Source organism: Glossina fuscipes, unplaced genomic scaffold (genome assembly GCF_014805625.2).
Source record: "Glossina fuscipes isolate IAEA_lab_2018 unplaced genomic scaffold, Yale_Gfus_2 28, whole genome shotgun sequence".
Lineage (NCBI taxonomy): Eukaryota > Metazoa > Arthropoda > Insecta > Diptera > Glossinidae > Glossina > Glossina fuscipes.
Genome location: NW_023998423.1, coordinates 14,252,333 through 14,271,392, shown reverse-complemented (window position 1 = coordinate 14,271,392; position 19,060 = coordinate 14,252,333). Strand labels below are relative to the sequence as shown.

At 34.1% G+C, this 19,060-nt stretch overlaps 2 protein-coding genes across 3 annotated transcripts; both read right to left on the bottom strand.

The window, feature by feature from the left end:
- Positions 1-10,620: 10,620 nt before the first annotated feature.
- LOC119636367 (protein Cep89 homolog) lies at positions 10,621-12,284 on the bottom strand. Its single transcript, XM_038031683.1, has 2 exons — positions 11,994-12,284; positions 10,621-11,937 (listed from the first exon to the last, which is right to left on the bottom strand). The coding sequence occupies exons 1-2, from the start codon at positions 12,279-12,281 to the stop codon at positions 10,621-10,623; spliced, it is 1,605 nt and encodes a 534-aa protein (XP_037887611.1). The 5' UTR covers positions 12,282-12,284.
- A 2,269-nt stretch (positions 12,285-14,553) lies between these two features.
- LOC119636613 (importin-11) lies at positions 14,554-18,076 on the bottom strand. Of its 2 annotated transcripts, none has more exons than XM_038032089.1 (3): positions 17,909-18,076; positions 15,704-17,808; positions 14,554-15,638 (listed from the first exon to the last, which is right to left on the bottom strand). In XM_038032089.1, exons 2-3 carry the CDS (start codon positions 17,774-17,776, stop codon positions 14,598-14,600), a joined length of 3,114 nt encoding a protein of 1,037 aa, XP_037888017.1. In that variant the 5' UTR covers positions 17,777-17,808; positions 17,909-18,076; the 3' UTR covers positions 14,554-14,597. The 2 variants fall into 2 exon arrangements, with proteins under 2 accessions (XP_037888017.1, XP_037888016.1); XM_038032088.1 differs by having other exon boundaries at positions 17,913-18,076.
- Positions 18,077-19,060: the final 984 nt, after the last annotated feature.

The window sequence follows — 19,060 nt, the reverse complement described above, 5'->3', positions numbered from 1 at the left end:
GTGTTCAACCTGCAGGCTGCGGTTGCAATTTTTGAGATCTTTTAATGAGATTTGGTAAAACGACGTGTTTTTTTTTACCGTGGACGAACACGTATTGAAAGTGGTTCGAATCCGACCATTTCTTCGATCACTTCCAACATAAGGCCCCATCTTGTAAAGTGTTTACATGCATAAGTGTAGAGCATTTAATGGCGAGCCATGGCTCACTATAGTGTTTTTACTTGTTTAATTTAAAAAGGAATTTAAACGATTCTACCCAGTTAGCTTAACAGCATACGGATTAAAGCCTATTTAGAATAAAGAACCTAGTTTTAGTGCAAAAAAAAAAAGAAGAAAATTGCAAATAACACGAATGAGTTTAATATCTAAACTCATAAAAATTTTTAACTCTAAAGAATCGTTTAAGTTGGTAAATAAGTTATATATGAACGTTGATATTATTTAACTGGCTTTACTCGCAAACTTAAACGTAGAACGTAAACGTTTTCATGACCACATAAAAAAAAAGAAGAAAAATTAAAATCAGCCGCAAATTGCGGATATAAAAAAACAAACTGAAATTGAATCCTAAAAATTTTTAACCGACATCAAGTAAACAGAAATGAAAAGTTAACATTTCATTCGTACATTATTCAAGATTATATAATTTAAATGAAATTATTTTGTAATGTATGTCAATTCTGTAATAATTATGCAATTAAATCGAATTTCAACATATTATATTTTCCTTCTCCCGTTTACATATATATATATATATATATACAGTTATATATATATATATATATATATATATTATATGTTATATATATATATATATATATATATATATATATATAATAATAAATATGTTTTTAATGAACACAACTTTGTAATGATATTAGAAAGAAATGCAAAATTTTTATCAAAAAAAAAAAATTAATAGAATGCCTCTAAACAAATAAATGAATTACGCTTATATTTGAAAGAAGAAATATACATCTTCATTCACGTATTATTGTATGTACAAAAAAAAAAACTAACAAACTATTTTCTTATCCTTATGGTATATATATATATATCTAGAAAATTGTTTCGTTTAATCTGTAACTTAAAAGTGTAGAGAAAAGATTTAGATGTCATAAATTGTCGTCTCGACTTCAGGCCGACTGAGTATATATGAAGTAAATAGTGTTTACTGCATTGAAATCAATGTGTTTTCCATGATATTAACTCAATATCTATACAGTTAATAATAATAGTTAATTTGCAAATAAAATCAATTAATATGATTATGTCAACTAACTACATATATAGTTATATAGTTATATGAACATAAAAAAGTATTGTATTTAACAAAATTAAATTATTTATATATACATGCATACATAAAACATATATAACTAAATTATCAAAACATATATGTAGAGTATATACACACATGCACAACATACACGAGCAAATTGGAATAAAAGCAAAGTATTATACAGCAGTGAACGTAAAAAAAAAAAAAAAAAAAAACAAATATAAAAAATATCTTTAAATACATGCAAATAATAAGAACAGTGTTATCAACTACGTGAACGTATCGGATAACAATCATACGCTCTGTTGGTTTCTCTATGCATGACAAACGTACACAATTTAATAAGAGAGATAGCTTTCGTTATTTCCTTGAATTTTTCGCGATTTTCTTTACCGTTGCCAAACAAGGCCAGATGAGATTAACTTTTGATTGAGAACAATTTACATTAACGAATGCGAGCATATTGATATAGTGCAATATTGAACATAAAAATGTGAATTTATGTCATATTATGGAGTCATCAATGACAACTAAACCCAATTTTATTTAGTTATATACATGCTTAAGGTAAATAAATACATCCAGCTTCAATTTGCAGGAAACTTTCCACATATATTGTATGGGTAATCTTGACCTACAGTCCAAAAGTGTGAAAAAGTACGCAAAACGGAGAGAACAGATCACACACACACACGCAATACTATAAAGTGTCAGAAGTTCACTTCGCTGTTTTCAGTGTTGGTTTAAGAAAATTTCCATGTTTATCTAATGGACGATCCTGACCTATAGTATAAAAGTGTGAAAAAATATGAAGAATGAAAACATACTACGAAGTATCGAGAGCTCATGTTGTTGTTTTTTTTTTTTTTTTTTTTTTGTTAGTCGCTTTTAAGATATAAAAAATTCGACCGAATGTATTGTAATTTTTTTATTTGTTTTTTCTCTTCTTTCTTCAAAGGCGGGGGAAACTAACGAATGCATACTAACTTGCTAACGAATGCATAGTCATTAGCATGCTTTGAATTTTCAACCATATGCACGTTTGAAATATAGAACAAATGATAGAGCGAATGGCAAAGAAAACGTTGGCAGTGCTTTGCAAAAAGTTTCTGTTTACATATGCTCGCTCACCTTACGTCACAGTTCTACATATTATCGGAGAATGTAATAATCCTTTAGGGACTTTATAATGTTTGCACTCTTAGGTAATTGCTGGTTACATTTCCATCTATGGCACTTAAATCACTTTACTTAGATTCGCCCAATGATTTAATTTCTCTTTAAATAAAATTTTATTATTTAAAACAATCGTCTACGATTTTGTGAAAAACATGCATTAGATATAACCCAATAGTGTTTTTTTTAAGATTTATATAAAATTATGCCGATAAAACGAAACTTGCGGACAAAAATACTATGCCTAAGACTAATTCTACTGACAAATCATGAGGGGCGATAGAAAGAAAAAAAAAAAAACAAATACTCATAGGCCTTGCAATTGAGAGGATCAGGAATGAAATCATCATCGAAAAGTGCTATCAATAACAACTAATGCGTTTGACCTTGTCGTTAGTGTAAGTAAGTAAGGAAATTATATTCGGCTGTGGATCAATCTTTTACGTTTCTAAAGAAAAGAAACTCAAAGAAAATGAAATTTCTATAGTCTATAGAATTGGACGTACCGACCGACAAAACGTATGTTATTTTTCTTTGCCAAATACATGTTTTCCCGGCTTACATTGCACTGTATACGTACACTTGGACCGATCTGGCCCATTTTAAGTGTCAATCCGTCTGCAAGAATTTTCATCTTTGAAGCCAATCGCCCCATCTGAGCCGAATTTTCGCGATTTAGAGAGCGTTCGATAACATACGCGTAGATGGACATGGTTAAATAGATTCAGACTTTGATACTAAAGGGTTTCTGAAATATCCTTTGATTGGTATATTATTGGCCTATATGATTAATATAAAAACAGCTACCGCAGTATATGACGAGACATTGTTGTATTCACTACCGTAGGACGGGGAATGTTCATTTATCAAGACGGTTCCAACATCCAGGTATAAAATTCAGACGCCTTAGGATGTAGAAAACATATAATCTTTTTTAGTAGCAAAATTTTTTAATCGATCTAAGAATATATGTTCCTCCATCTGTTCGTGTATGCATAAAAAAGATTTTATCTGCCCGTACAGATTGGTATTTGAAACGTATCAAATTGCTGAAAACACACGCCCACAGGCTAACATAAAAGCTAAAAACAAATCGGTTTATGGTCACTGTTCATAATGTACAACGGATGCAAAGCATAAAGATTTCCACATACAATCTGCGGGTAATTCTACAATGTATGTACGAAAATAAAAAAATCCCCCACGCCCCCCTAATATTATAAAGTGTCTAAATTTAATTTTTGCCGATTTTTTTGGATTTTTTTCAAAATAGAGACGTGATAGGTACAGGAAGAGATACGCATAAAAGATTCGACGGCAGCTGCATATAATTTCTTGCTTGCTTCTCGTCCCCGTCTGATCTTTCTGCTTCTCTTCCTATTTCATTCTACAAGTTATTACCATTGCCTTTCCTAAGCACGTCTTCGGTTCTTACGACTACAACCGACAACCGGTCCTTTCATAAATGACTTAACAGTTCAATGGTCCTTTCAACTTCGTCGAATTCGTATTCCGCCAGCAATGTGGAAAATGTCGTGGTTAACGGTTTTTAAATTTTTTTTTTTTTCAAAAAAATACACTATTAATAGCGTACTTCATCTTCGCAATGATTCCAATAATTTTATAAACAAGAAATTTTTTTTTAAATTAATAGAATGCGAAACTATGCCGACTTCTTGGCCATTACCGAAGAAATCCTATCAGGGAATTATGAACTTTCTGAAACTTCTTTTATTATTATAGTTTTTCTCTAACAAAAGCATAGAAATCAATAAAATTCGTTTTGACAGTGCAAATTATTTGTGAAGATAAAGATATCCTTAGAAATATAAATGTAAAGCAATCAATTGTATAAGAAAAAGCTAAATAATATAATAAAAAAGATATCCCACCGATCTCAAACCGTATCAAAATATATATTACATATAGCAATAGAAAAAAAAAAAAAATATATATATATATAGTGGGTACATTTTTAGACAAGTAGTTAGTCTAAAATATATCGAGCTTAATAGTAAAAAGAGCATAAGCTAAACCGAAAGAGGTCAATATCTATGAAATGAGTAAATGCATGGTATATATATAAAAAATTTATATATCCATCATAAACTAAATACTGCATCTGAAAGCTTCAAGCTTTAATATCAATTATGAACAAACTATCTGATTTATATATACAAATATATATATATAAATATAAGTAACCAGAATATTAAAAGTCTATAAACATAAGTGTAACACACAAATATATATACAGATATAAAATGACGTTTGTTATTAGTAGAAACTAACTAAACTTGAAATTTATGTATTATTTCAACAATAAAGGAAGAAAAGAAAAAAAAAAAACAAAACTAAGTGTAAAAGAAAATAAAAATAAATGAATTTCTGCGTTTTATTTGGTCATACTCATCCTTTTTGACGTTCAAATCAATGTCAAAGTTAAATCGCAATAATTTAAGGACACAAAAAAACAACAACATTCAATGTCAGAACGGGCGATCTTTGCGGCAGAAGGAGTATGAAATTAAAAAAACTGTCTGTACGAAAGCAAAAATGGATTTCCTTTTTGCTTATTACCCATAAACCACATGAAGATGAAAATTTCGCCGGCCGATCCTATATTGGGAAAAAAAGTCAACCACGCCTATCTAGTTAGACTGAGGAGAAAAAGGGTTTTTTAGTTTCTACTTCTTTTTTTTTTTTTATATAATAGACATGTTTAGGTACTTGCGTGTATATTGATCATTTTTCCCTTGAAAAATGTATTTATTGAGAAAAATTGCTACAATATATTAATCAAAATATTTTCCATCATTTCCTACAACCGTTCCCCATGTTTTTGGTGCCATAGCGACATCGTGTCGATTTTCCCATTTCTTCAACAATTGGAAACCGCATGCTAATCAAGCCATGCTGCATCGACCTGAATAAGGCGTAATCAGAAGGCGCTACGTCTGATGAGCACGCTGGGTGCAGCAAAACTTCCTATTCAAGCTGGATTCCATCATCTGCACAGCAAAGCTTTAACCATAGCCATGACTATTGCCCTTCGGGGTTGATGTGGATGGCTTTCCTGGACTAACTCGCGATTGTTTTTGCTTAAGATTGCCGGAGAGAGATCCACTTTTCATCTCCAATCCCAATACGTCACAGAAAACTGTTCCTCTCTCTCGTCAGTCAATTCATATGGTAACTAATTTTTACTTATTTTGGAAATCATGTTCGTGTTGCATGTAAACATCTAGAGACAATTGATTCATGAACTGCTAAGCCGTTCGAAAGTTCTTTGAGGGTTTGAAATGGATTTTCCTCCAATAAGTCTTCCAACCATTGTTTTCGATCTTTCGAACTTTTAAGCCGTGTAAGCCGTGTTGTCTCTTGCGTTCAGGACGCAATTTGAAAGCCATTTTGATAAAATTTGCTACACTGGCACAGTTTGGCCCAAAGACAAATACTATTGAAAATACTTCGGATCAGATCACTTTTTCGACCATTTCCCATATAAGGTCTTATTTTGAAATAAATAAATTTAGGGTTCTATGGGATGTTTTATGGTGGGCCGCGCCCTCTATACCCATTTTACTTGTTCCTGAGCATGAAAATGGTATAAAAGAAACCGCGATAATCGAACATCATTTTATTATTTGCTCTTATTTCAAAAATTTCTTCGTCTTCTTCTATTCAATGCATCCAAGGTATAGACATTTAAATGCCTGACATCTAAATATCGCTTCGCAGGCTTTCTAAGCTAGAGGGCACCATTGTGGCCGCCTCTGTGTCAAATAAGTCAACCATAAGAACAATGCAAATGTCAACAGTTATTGTCGAAAACATTTACTTTTGAGTAAGTTGTGGCTTTTTTGTTTTGAGTTAGATATAATAAAAATAGTTCCACTGAAAGGTTTGCTGTTTAGTTCTTTAATAAAAGGTTTGAGAAGATTTTTAGTTTTTCTTTTTCTTTTGTAAATATCCTATAACTGAAAAGGTAAGAAAAGTGTGAAGAACGATAAGAAGTAGTATCCCAATTGGATCAAGTTTTTACAATCATTTCCAATTACATTAACATTTTTTGCAATATTTTTATTGAATATAAAAAGTAAAAGGCTTTAATTTGAATACAAACTCTACCCTTCGTCATTACAATATGTGTTAGCCGTAATCGGCCCAGAGTACGTCTTTCAGTCACTTTTAAACCTTCAACTTGCATTCTTCGATCATTTCATATTGCATTTCTAAAAAAAAATATATATATATATGATGACCAGTGTATAATACTTTGTGTTTATATATAGCTGTTTGGATAAATAAATGAGCTTAAACTGTAAACAAAAACAATGATATTTTTAACTATTTCCTTGGTTCGCATAAATGACTGATGATCGCATCGTGCTACAATTAGCTATAAATACACGTATTGTGATTAGAGTTAACCACCATCATGCCCGCACATATCGTGAACATTCAAATGGTCACATATTGCGAAAAATGTCTAGATGGACGGACATGCTGTGCTTTCTCGCAATGCGACTAACATAGCATATCATCCTTATTGTTAGTTAAAGGGGAAAAAATACATACCTATTGCAAACGAGTCTCATTTCGAGTAAACCTAAGAGAATTGGATATCTTCGCGCTAACTGTTATTGTAATGATGCTTCGGCAAGCGGTGTTTTCACATTGAATTCGAAATACTGAAAATTAATTGCTATGAATCTTAATTGAAAAAAAAATCTCTCTGCTTTTTCTTTCAAACCTCGAGGCAAAATTAACTTTGACAATGCTAGGCATTCCAAACAAAAGCGACGCAGTCAGTTTTTTGGAGGCAAAACAACGAAAGGTAAAAAAGGCTCTCCCGACACTTTGATTCCTACAAATGATAAAATAGTTTTTCTGCAACAGAAGTGAGAATAATTAACCTTGGGTTTAATTTTCAATATACCTTGCGAGACTACATATTAACAGATACTTGCCCGTTCTTTTTGAAAATGTCAGTTGGCCGGTTTGAACTGTTTGAATAACCTCTCTAACTATTTGTCACACATTTTACATTAGAATCTGTCCTAGGCCACGTATTATTCACAAAAACAATTATTTGAAATTTTTTATTTTGTTTTTAGGCATTTTTGTAGTCTTGCCCCACGCAACCGTTTACAGCTTTGATGTGAGAAACTTGGTCAAGAATACTTACATCACGATTGACTCCATTGACAGTGCGAATTAAAAATTGGGATTGCAAGGTGCTTAATACAAAGCACGATAAACTTGGGGCACTTACTGACTACTCTTTCATTGCTTTCAAAATCCGGTCAAAAAAAAAACCCTAGCCATCACATTCTTGAGTAAATAATACGATTTTTTGGCAAAACCTATCTTAGCTTTCTTTGAGTTAAGCATGCGTTTGCAGTACAATGTAAAAGTCAGACAGTTAGTACCACTGCCTCCAAACCTGTATAGTTCACGAAGCGTCGTGGCCATAGAGGAGGAGAAAAAAATTGACACAACAAACTTCCACACACTTACAAATTTTGCTGTAATCCGAAGACTACAATATTAGAATGCCTACTATAATAGAAGGGAAAGACTCCCCCGATATGCTACTTGCTTTCTCTATGGCTAGTCTGTTACCGAAAGATGGACATCCTTTCATATTTGCGATAATAGACTGCAAGATTAGTCGGTGTCAGGGACAATTTGCACAATAAGTCATCCGAATAACTTAATCGACTCTCCATGAAAAAGAATATTCGGTTACCCAAACATTGGCTTCGTCTGTGTGCATGTAATTGCGACGTGGTGATGATTTGGCCAAACATCAAATATTTATAAGTAAATTTGTAAATATTGTAAAATAAATAATTTTTAATAATGACATACAAACAATTAGTTGTTATCTGTGACCTTAAGCAGCAGAAACTATATGTAAACGCGTACTTTTTGAAAATAAAACAATCGTTATCACAGCAGCATATGGAATGTTTCATATGCGCTGGTAATCGATGAAGCGTTCCCTAGGCATTGACTTCATGCATGCAGTTGAATGAGCAGTCAGATGTCTAGGCGCCTCGACGCCATTGCCTCGGTGTATATGGTGTCCTATAAATGAGTAGCAAAATTATGGGAAACTCAGTACGAACGAATTCAATTTTTTTGATAAACCTCCCTACTAGCGCCATCACTAGAGCTATAACTAATAATATATAGTAAACGTGTATGAGCATTTTTTAAAATCATCGATAGGAAATTTCTTAGGACTCGCCCCCAAAAACAAAAGCAATTGAAACATTTTGTTCATTATCGCGTCGAGTTCTTACGCCTTACACCACTTGCGGTACAATGGTACATTAAGTTTATGCGGACTTGAAATGGATCTATCTTTCAGTATGCCGATCGATTCAGAATCAGTTTCTGCTTGTCTGTTCAGCTAACAGTCTGTCCATCTTAATTTCTTACGTTCAGTCTACAGGCCATAATTTTTGAGATATTTTGATGAAATTTAATGTGTTTTGGTCCTACGACGAACATTATAGGAAATGGCTCTCATCAAACCGTTTCCTCGATTGCTTCCCATATAACTGCAACAAGGGTGATGTAAGGTGTTTAGTGGTGTATCCTGCACCTTTATTGTGCTTTTGTTTGTTTTCTTCGCTTAGGTATCCTAGTCGATACCTATGAAACTAATCTTCCGAAATATTTCTCGCTGTTATTGTACTATGAGCTGGTGTCAGATATAAGGGCCTGGCCGATCTTATCCATTTTTGTCCACACACTAAAGGATTACCCATAGATTAGGTATAGAAATTTTTATCGCTTAAGGTTGGATTAATCAGCAAAAATTTACATATTCAGAGAGATGTCCTTTGTTTATGTTTCACTGTGGGCGTTGCAAAATTTGAAGGCGATATCCTAATTTTTGCAATTCGAAGAATGTTTGTGATATAAATTCCCAGAGACAGATGTAGTTCTTATGGCGTATGAAATTTTCTCCTGTGTGCTGCAAAAGTTTTAATAAAATAATTAAATCGTTTCCGTTTTTCTACAAGTGCCGTAGGATTATCCATAGAATGTGCGTACAAGTTTTTAATTTTTCGTTTTCTTTTAATAGATGTAGATAGTCTCAGCATACGTTACACTCCGAGCGTATCCTTCGACCACTTGACCTACTTTCAACATCATTCAGGGTGAAAGAGCTTCAATTTTTCTACCAAATCTAAAGGCAATAGCCAGGAAAATGTTAAACACAGACGGATTAACAGACATGTCTAGAACCATTCAGATCTAGAAAATATATACTTTATGGAGTCTCTTGTGCCTCTTTCTGGATGCTGCAAGCGTTTTGCTACAAAGTGAATGCGCCTCCGTTATTCGATAGTGGGTATAAAAAAATATTTCATATACGTGTACCATCAACACAAACAGAGATACAAATTTTGTATCTCGTCGCAATAATGACAATCGGAAATTGATACTTGATCACATTTACCTTTGGCACTCATCTCAAAGCAATTTTTTTCTTTTACTTCTAGACTGAGAAAAAAATAAACCCAAGCTATTTTTTATGGGAAATATCGGGCTCATTGTACTCGGAAAATAGAGGGCTTTCCCTCATTTGCGAAAAGAAATTTTAAACTTCATGCTTAACCAGCTTTGCTTCGATTACCTTAGCATTTTACATACGAAATGGCAAAATATATATATATATATATGCATTTAAAACCTTCAAGTTTGGAGTGTGAGCTTTAAGAAGCAACAAAAAAAAAAAAAAAAAAAAAAATCTGTCAGTCCTTAAAAATGCTACTTTTTTGCTTTACCTCAACAGCTCTTATCGTTGTTTTATATTTTGTTCGATGACACAAATCAGCGGCGTAACAAAGACTGACTGACCGCTGACGGCACTTAACGCAGCCGTTGTTAAACTGTTTGAATAAACTGCTTTTCGCATTGAGTGGCAAACTAATTATTTCATGGAAATAAATGAACACTTTCAACCGGCTGGAAAGCGTAAAGCTTTTCTCCCAAATTTTTAAAGAGATTAGAAAAAGAAAACTTTAGTCGCAACAAACTTTGAAAGCTTCTTCCTATGTCTTCTTCCGTTGCAAAAATGTTGCTTTAAAAAGTCCAACTATTTATTAAAGTAAAAAATTTTCAATTTTCCTTTAATGTTACGATTTTGTTTTAATAGTAAGCCGGTCACGTAATATGTTACGTATGGTTTCTTCCCTTTGAGCCAATTTCTTTTCCATTTTATCGATTTCCTCTAAATGCCTGGTATGCAGACCCCGCACTTGAGATTCCTTATGCCTGACCATAGTTTCAAGGCGCTTTAAGGCATCCCAAGTATGCTGGAGATTTGTCTGACCTGCTTCAAGTTTATGAGTCCACTGCAGGGCAATTCGTAATCGAGCCTTAAGGCTGTCACGCGAACGCTTCAATTTCTCGCTTTCCTTCTGCAATTGCGTACAACGTTTCTTTTGCTCTTCCGCTTGCGCCTCTAAGTCGCTGAATTTGCTCGTAAGTGTCGCATTTTCCGATTTCAATTGTTCCAATTTTCGAACAGTTTCCGTGGCATGTTCATTTAATTCGACTATTGTCTGTTCCAGTGTCATCTTCTCCTTGCTGTGTTGATTCCTTAATTGTTCCAATAGCTCCTTGCATTCTTTTAAAGAGTTAGCTATGGTATCTTGCGGGATAGCAGCGGCACTTTTCAATGCGGCCAGTTCGCCCTTACAACGCGTATACGCCGATTGCATGTGTTGCATATCCAAGAGCAATGTTTGGATTTTTTGCTCATAGGTATGCATAACCTCGACTAGCTTCTCTTTTGTCAATTCGGTTTTTTTAGTTTGCACCTCAGCCTTTTGCCGGCACACATCCAACTGAGCCTGTAAACATGTCTTCTCCTCGCGCCAATTGCCTCCATCCCGTCGAAGTGTTTCGGTTTGCTGTTGCAGTCGGTCGTTTTCTTCCAATATTCGCTTAAAATCTCCTGCAAATTGTTCGAATTCCTCCGAGTATTGTTTGATTAATTCTTCTTTATCGCGCAACATCTCATCGTATGCTTTTAATAAAGGATCTAAGGTATGTCCACGAACTTGACCTTCCGGCCACTCCGGTACGTTCGATTTGGCTTGATGGGGGGAAACATTGGAAGACTTTGCACCTTCTTCGTTAAGCTTTTTCCGCCTGATCATATCCTGATAGTATTCGATTTGTACATTTAAACGAAATGTTAAAGTTTTCATCATCTCGACATCGGCAGTTAATTGTTTATTGTCCTCAGCCTTTTTTAATAAATCATTCTCTAGACTACGGCAACGTTCACATTCGGCGATTTGTCGTTGCAACGAAGCAATCTGCTGTTGCAATAATTTGGCTTCATTTAGGAGACGTTGATTTTCATCGGCGAACTGTTCATTGAATTTATGCAAAATAGCTAAACGTTCTAATAGTTTTTCCATTTGTTGATCCTTCGATTGCAGCTGAAAGGAAAATGAAAATAAATTTAAATTTTATTAAGAATTCCAAGTTCCCTTACCAGCTCATTGAAATAATTCGTCACTTTTGAGGTCCTTTGTGGCGGCTTGCCTGCCAAACGTTCTTGAACACAACATTCAACACTTTGCGACCTTCGACTAAAGTTGCCCGACAACGTGTGTAACGTTTTGTCCTTTATGCGTCTTTTATGCGTTTTGCATTGTTTTTCATTGCCAAGGCCCGCCGATGTTGTTGCTGTTGCTGCTGCCCCCATTTCTTGAGTGTCCGATTGATCCAAATCAGTGATAATAAATTGATGTCTCGATTGCGTTGCAGTCATTGATTTCATAAATTTTAAATTTCTCCTGAAAATTTTAATGTAAAATTTCTTCGAATATTTGTTTTTATTTACTCAGTTATATGCGTTGTGTCAGAATTTTGTTTATCAAATTTTATACACATTTAACTATAAACCTGAGTATAGTTTTACTTGTTATTGTCATGGCAGCTTAAATTGTTTACATGCATAGGCGCGGAAATATTGCATTAAAGTTTATTTGGTAAATTTAATCTTTGCGAAATATTTCCAAGAACATGAGAAAAAGGAATAGAATTGAGATATAAAATTAAAGAAAAGTACATTAAAGCGAGAGTCATGTAATATCATTGAAATTTGGACGAAAACACATCACAATGGAACCTTTTCGCGTATAATTAAAGGAGTTATACAAATTAAGGAGAATCTCTGGACATGTAAGCTTGACTAGGTTAATCCAAGGCAAGTCTAAAGCTCAAAGCAAGAAAGAAAACGTTGTTTGGCGTTTTCTCTTCTATTCAAACTAACGATCCTATGGTATTAGCACACAATTGGAATTTATCTAGCAATCTACTCGAATTAGTATAGAGAGTATGAAGAAATTTCGATATTCTTATATATAAATGCATATACAAAAACATATATATATACACGCATATATGCATACATGCGTCTGCCACTTAAAGCGGTACTTGATGACATGATTTCCATACAACACGATTTCAATAAACCGGACATGTGTTTTTGTCAAATAATTTTTGCTTTTGGCTTTGTTTTATTCCCAATAATACGAGTTTCCAATAACTAGAAGATAGGAAAAAAAAAAAAATAGATTATCTGTAATTTTTGATGAAAATTAAGAAACAGTTCGCGGTGTCTGCCGCATTCATTTTTGGAATTAACCCATTTAAGGCAGAAGAGGTTTAAACATTTTGTTTTGTTTCCCTTAGGATAAATAAGCATGAAATCTCAAAAAAGTGCGTAGAAGAAAATTTAATCAATTGTAACTTTGGTTGGTAATTTCCAAGTAACAAGTAAAAATCCAAAAGTTTTTCCTACAAGAAGCGGCGTTGCGTTCAGTTTACGCTCCACTGCGTGCTTCTGCTCTGACCAATTTGGCCCATTTTCTATACCAACGTGCCTGCAGAAACTTTTGATGTTTGTACTAAATTTGAAGTCGATATGTTCATTTTTACGACCAGCAGCGGACCAACAATACACAACACACAAACGGACTGACACGGCCAAATCAACTCAGAATTTCTCTCTCTTTTTTTCATAGAAATAAAACCAAATTACATAAAAGGTTACCAATATCGGTTGCCGTTTCTACATCAATTTACAAATGGCCAAAGATAAGGATTGCCTTTAAACCTTGCATATGTAATTACATTCTCACTTTCGTCCAATCCCCCGTCTACTTGTCTACTTGTGTTGGGTAAAAGCGATTCTTGGTATTTATTAATTCATATTTACTTCTTTAAGCCTATCGCTCTTTTGATATTTGCTTACTCTTAGTACTTCTAGGACATGCTTAATTTCGTTTGTTTGATTGTACAATTAATTGTACACGATCTGCGCGCTGTTTGAGCAAAGGGATATTTGCAAATGAACAAAATTATAAACAATTTTTATTTCATTTTATTTTATTATTATTATTTTCTTTTGTAGTTTTTATTATTTATTTATTGTTAGTGTTTAAATTTTATAATAAATTTTCTTTGTTCATATTACTTTTTTTAACAAAACAATTGTGTTGCAGAATATTTCATTTCCTGTTTTATACGCCCAACTGCGTTGCAGGTGCGTTCAGAATGTTGTAAGGGTATATTAAAAAACACAAAAGCAAAACTTAAAAAACTTACAGTTAAAGGACAAAACTGATTACTATAATTCAAAAAAAAAAAAAAAAAAAAAAAAAAAAAAAATCCTTAGAATAGCATGCGCTGGTATAAAAAAAAAGAATTAGAATCAGAATAAAAAAAGAGCGAAATTTTACAAAATTTCAAGTTTTTCTTTTCTAGTAACTGACGCAGCAACCTTAGATATAGATAAAGTGTATAGAATTGTGTGAAATGTTTGTGTGTGCACGTATGTATGTACGTGCGCGTCCGTTTATATAGATGTGTGTGTGTGTATGTTTATTTGTATGCGTATGTACGTATGTATATGTATGGATTAATGTTAAGTTCTGTGACATTTACAATTGATCACAGGACCTTAGAAAGAAATCACATCTCATTTAGAAACTTATGTAAATGATGCATGACTAATTAACATCATTCTCTAACTCTCGATTTTGTTGTTTTTTTTTTTTTTTTTTAAGGGTTTTTGGGTTGTGTCTTCAATTTATGGGAAAATTAATTGCAAAGGAACAAATTTACTTAAACGTTCCAACACAGCTGAGTAAACGGAACGCATTAATTTCTGGTAGGCCTCTTCTCCCAATTGTGAGCGCAGCGTATTTAATTGCCATTCCATGTATTGAGGCAGGGATATTTTGTGCACTGGATCTTTGAGTGATAGCTGACGATAACGAGCATAATGATAGGTTTTATAATCGAAATCCCCGGAGCAATTACTCGTATCGACATCGTACGCATCGACAAACACCAAAGAATCACAATATTTTATAGGTTTATTTTGTGCTGTCGTCTCCGCAGTCGTTGTACCGGTGGTGGTTTTGTTTAAATCAATTTGTTTATTAACTTCCCATTCGTTGTCATCTTCGCACATTATTTCAAACAACGTATCGCTAATGTTTTGCATAATGGCTGGGAACCTTTCCAATAACATAGGACTATTCGAAAATATTGAAAGAAATGCCAATGAAAATAATTTTCGCTTTTCCACTTCCGTTATTAATGGCATTTTTGTTATCCATACATCGAGTATAATTTCGAGAGCGTTTGGACTTTGTACCTCTCGTATAACATCCATGAACACTTGTTGGCTTATGAGTAATACTCGCGCAACTATGGTCAAATACATGCCCATTAACATTGGGAAGTCTTTATTTAGGTAAACTTGACGAAATATATAGGGCAGCGTAGGTTTAATCACATCCAGGCCGATATTAGCGTCCGATTTTAAACAGACTTCGAGCACTTTCACCATAAGAACAACACCTTCTGCACGTATATCGTCAAACATGTTGACGCAAATTTCAATAAACGCTCTCCCATAACGTTCCAGAAAAACATGGGCATCTAGTAATATATAAGCTTCTGTTAAAATTAAAACAGTGCGCAAATTTTCCGAGGACGACTCCATTATGGGTACAATATTGCGGCACAATTCAATTAAAGCATTAGACATGGTGGTGGAATTTTCTACAACCGCCAGCCATAAAGAAAGGCCTTCTTCGATGAGGTATATGTGACAGGGTTCCTAAAAAAGAAAAAAAAAAATAAATAAATTACAAACACATTGCTTATTTTATGTTCACGATCCACCTTAACATCCGTACTCAATGCAATAACACTATGCAGGAATGGTCGCATTTTTTCTGGTATATCGCGTATAGCTTTCACCATTTGTTCGAGCGTAGATATAATGACACATCGTAACATATTATAAGCTTCACTTTCTTTCCATAATAACGGCAGGTATGCAATTAGGTTATCAGCCTGAGGTTCAATGGTGTCGCTCATCTTTTCGACTAGCGTTGACATTATTGTTAATATTTTCATTTTGGTATCGCATTCTTTGGCTTCGCGCAAAAACACAAAGAGAGCATTAAAGGATGGCTCCAGGAAACGAGAGAATTGAAATGGATCAAAATCAAAGTCATTTAGTAAAATAGATAAAGTGAAGGAAGAGGCCAAACGAGTCGACATGTCTTCAGTGGGCCTGAGTAGATGTAGGCATGCTTCATAGGCCAATGGACGGAGATTACGAGCGAATTTTACACCCGCCCATTCACCCAACAGCCAAATAATCCGTCTTCTTAATATACGAAAGTTTGCCGCCTCAATTTTAAGCTCATCCAAGAGTTGTCCGCTAAACCAGCCATTAAAATCAACTTCATTAAATAAATGTAAAGCGGCCAGGCCAGCTGCATTATAAATGGCATCTTTAAGCAGAATGTCTTTGAGGTCCGAATTGGGTTTAAGTTGTATTTGTTGAGCTTTTCGTATATATCTTGAAACTTCTGTTGACATTTGCGTCTGATAGCTAGCAAAACAGGCGACAAATAAAGTTTCTACGCAAGGCCTTAGGGCATACTTCCAACTGTCGCCGCCATTATCGTCCTGAGCAAATTCTTCGGGATCTTCCAACCATAGGTCCAATTCGATTTGCGTCAATAAAAAATAATGCGTAATAATTTTCTCGCTTATATAACTAATACGCTCTTCAGTGAAGAATTCTTCTAAAGCTGTTCGCAATTCTATATCCGATTCGTCTTCGAGCGCGTAGCCACTACTACGCACCCAATAGAAGGGTGACATTATACCTTTAATCAGATTAATGCAATGTATAGCGAACTGACGAAAATTGATGACATTGTCCGTGAATATCAGAAAAGCACTATAGTGGAAGACATGATCGAAGCTAAATTGCAAAGCTATTGGAACAAATTTCTTAAAAGCTGCTTTGTGTGCCTCTTGAAATTCTAATATAGTTTTCATTTGCTTTAAGATAAGTTTCTCCAGCAAAGCAACTAACTGTTCATCGGCGTTCAGTTGCCTTAGCTCATAGCGGCAATTTAAACATTGTTTTAAACGTTCAAAAAGACTTTCCACAAAACGTAGGCAAATTTCCGATTTTTGTGGCTTATTAAAGCCATAAATAGTAAGTTTACGCAGCAAGCGGGCACATAAGACCGATCTCTCTAATGTGGTTTTCGCTCCTAACGGCGCTTCTTTCAATTGATGGAAAAACAAATTGATGTGTGTGTCCCATAGTTGAAAAATGAACTGAAATATATTGACGGTTAATTCTTCGAAAACACGCTGATCGCTCATCATCCGACGTGATGCTAAGGATTTAATCACATGGTGCAATGTCAATAACAATAACTGTGGTTGATTAGTTTGAAAAACTTCGCTAGATGAATTGGACACAAATGCTTCCAAGCGTTTCAGCAGGTCTGGCAAAAGCTCAGGCCACTCTGTGGGGCAATCGATGCGGGCTATACGGGCCATTAGTACGGCTATTTGAAGGGCCACCTGGGGCACGTGCTCATTTGCAAAATGTCCTAGGAGAAGATTACGAATCTGTTGCTTCTCTTCGCTTGGTAGTTCATGGCGAGTGCCACGCCTCCAATATTTGTTGATACCATTTTTCAAGTAAACCGCTGCCATCCAACGCACATTGCTCTCCAACTGTTGATTTATTGCTGCTTCCGCAGATGTTGCATTTGGGGGCAATAAACAGAGACGTGTTAGTGTTACGAAGAAACCTGATTGACTCTCCCATTCGTTTAACTGCGCTTCAGCTTTTCGCACTACTTCAGCATTTGTATCAGTGGCTGCTCGTAACGCCTGGCATACCATTAATTCTGGCGACGCTGGCAGCACGTCCATGGTAAACTAATAATGATGATGGTGGTGTTCGACTGCAGAATACCACCCGCAAGATCCGCAACATAAGCGAATAAATATGTAGGTAGTTAATTTTATGTAGTTTAAAAGCACTCTATAATTAACAAAACGTACTTACATTTAGATTTCATCAAATACTTAGATTTTCTGCTATTTGGAAATCGATTGACTAGCTGGGAAAATAAATCGAATGCTTTTCGTGAAATAAGACAAAAAATAAACTGAACTGAAAAAATTTAATATATTTTTTTTTTTTTTATATCAAGAAGAAGAAGAATGTCTTTTTGAGAGTAAAATTTGCTTTGCTGTGTGTTTCTTGTGGAAGTACTTTTGAGAGTAAGAATGTATATTTGAGAGTAAAATTTGATTTGCTGTGTGTTTTTATGGATGTTCCATTGAGAATAAAATTTGCTTTGCTGCGTGTTTTTTATTTAGCAGATTTCTTACAAACATTTAATAACACTAAAATATGGAACAGTTCATAATTTTCTATTCGGCACCTAGAGATTTTTACATCGTTATGCCTTTTTACGCAGCAGTTCGACGTATAAGCTAAAAATTCCGACACTTTCCAACATTATAAAATTTAGCCTCACATATGCTTTTTGTTTACATATGCGACAGTATTTTTTCGCTTTTTCATTCTATATAGGTGTTGAAAAGATATTGAATGATTTGTCTGCAGCTGGGTTATCAGTAAAAGTAACTGATTTTGCAGTGTTTCAATGAACTGTTTAAACTTCAATGCGTATGGGTAATGACTAATGGTTTTTTAACAATCATTAACAATAATAAGTGTGCGTACAATAACAATTATTAAGAGTAATTAAAATTCTTGTATGCCAGCAAGACTATAAAATCCCTCTCAGCACAATTAGTTAATAATAATATATGTAAGGATAATACAAATAAAGTATATATTCGACTTTAAAATATAGTTGCTGAGTTTATGTATAAATTATAAGAACTCTTAAGTGCCAGTCCCCAATTTCAGAGTTGTATGAAGGTGTGGATATAAGATTAAACATTTCGTTTATATTTCATATTTATAGAATCAAAGCTGAATAAATCGTTTCTGCTTCTTTTAAGCAAAACAGGATGACATATTTCTGTAGCAATATTTTCGCCATACAATTTTTAATATCCAGATCAAAATGGCAATTAAATCATCCGCAAATTAAAAATAGCGCTCGGAATTAACGGAGTGGCATCAATGGTGAGAAAATAGTTCGAAAGGCAAGTGGATCTGCATTCTAATGCCAAACA

Bases quoted from the DNA above. Each gene is read 5' to 3' on its own strand.
- LOC119636367 (XM_038031683.1), bottom strand. From the start codon at position 12,281: ATGAAATCAATGACTGCAACGCAATCGAGACATCAATTTATTATCACT. The intron at 11,938-11,993 runs GTAAGGGAACTT...TTTTCCTTTCAG, and splicing joins CGAATTATTTCAATGAGCTG to CTGCAATCGAAGGATCAACA.
- LOC119636613 (XM_038032089.1), bottom strand. From the start codon at position 17,776: ATGGACGTGCTGCCAGCGTCGCCAGAATTAATGGTATGCCAGGCGTTA. The intron at 15,639-15,703 runs GTGGATCGTGAA...TTTCTTTTTTAG, and splicing joins CATTGAGTACGGATGTTAAG to GAACCCTGTCACATATACCT.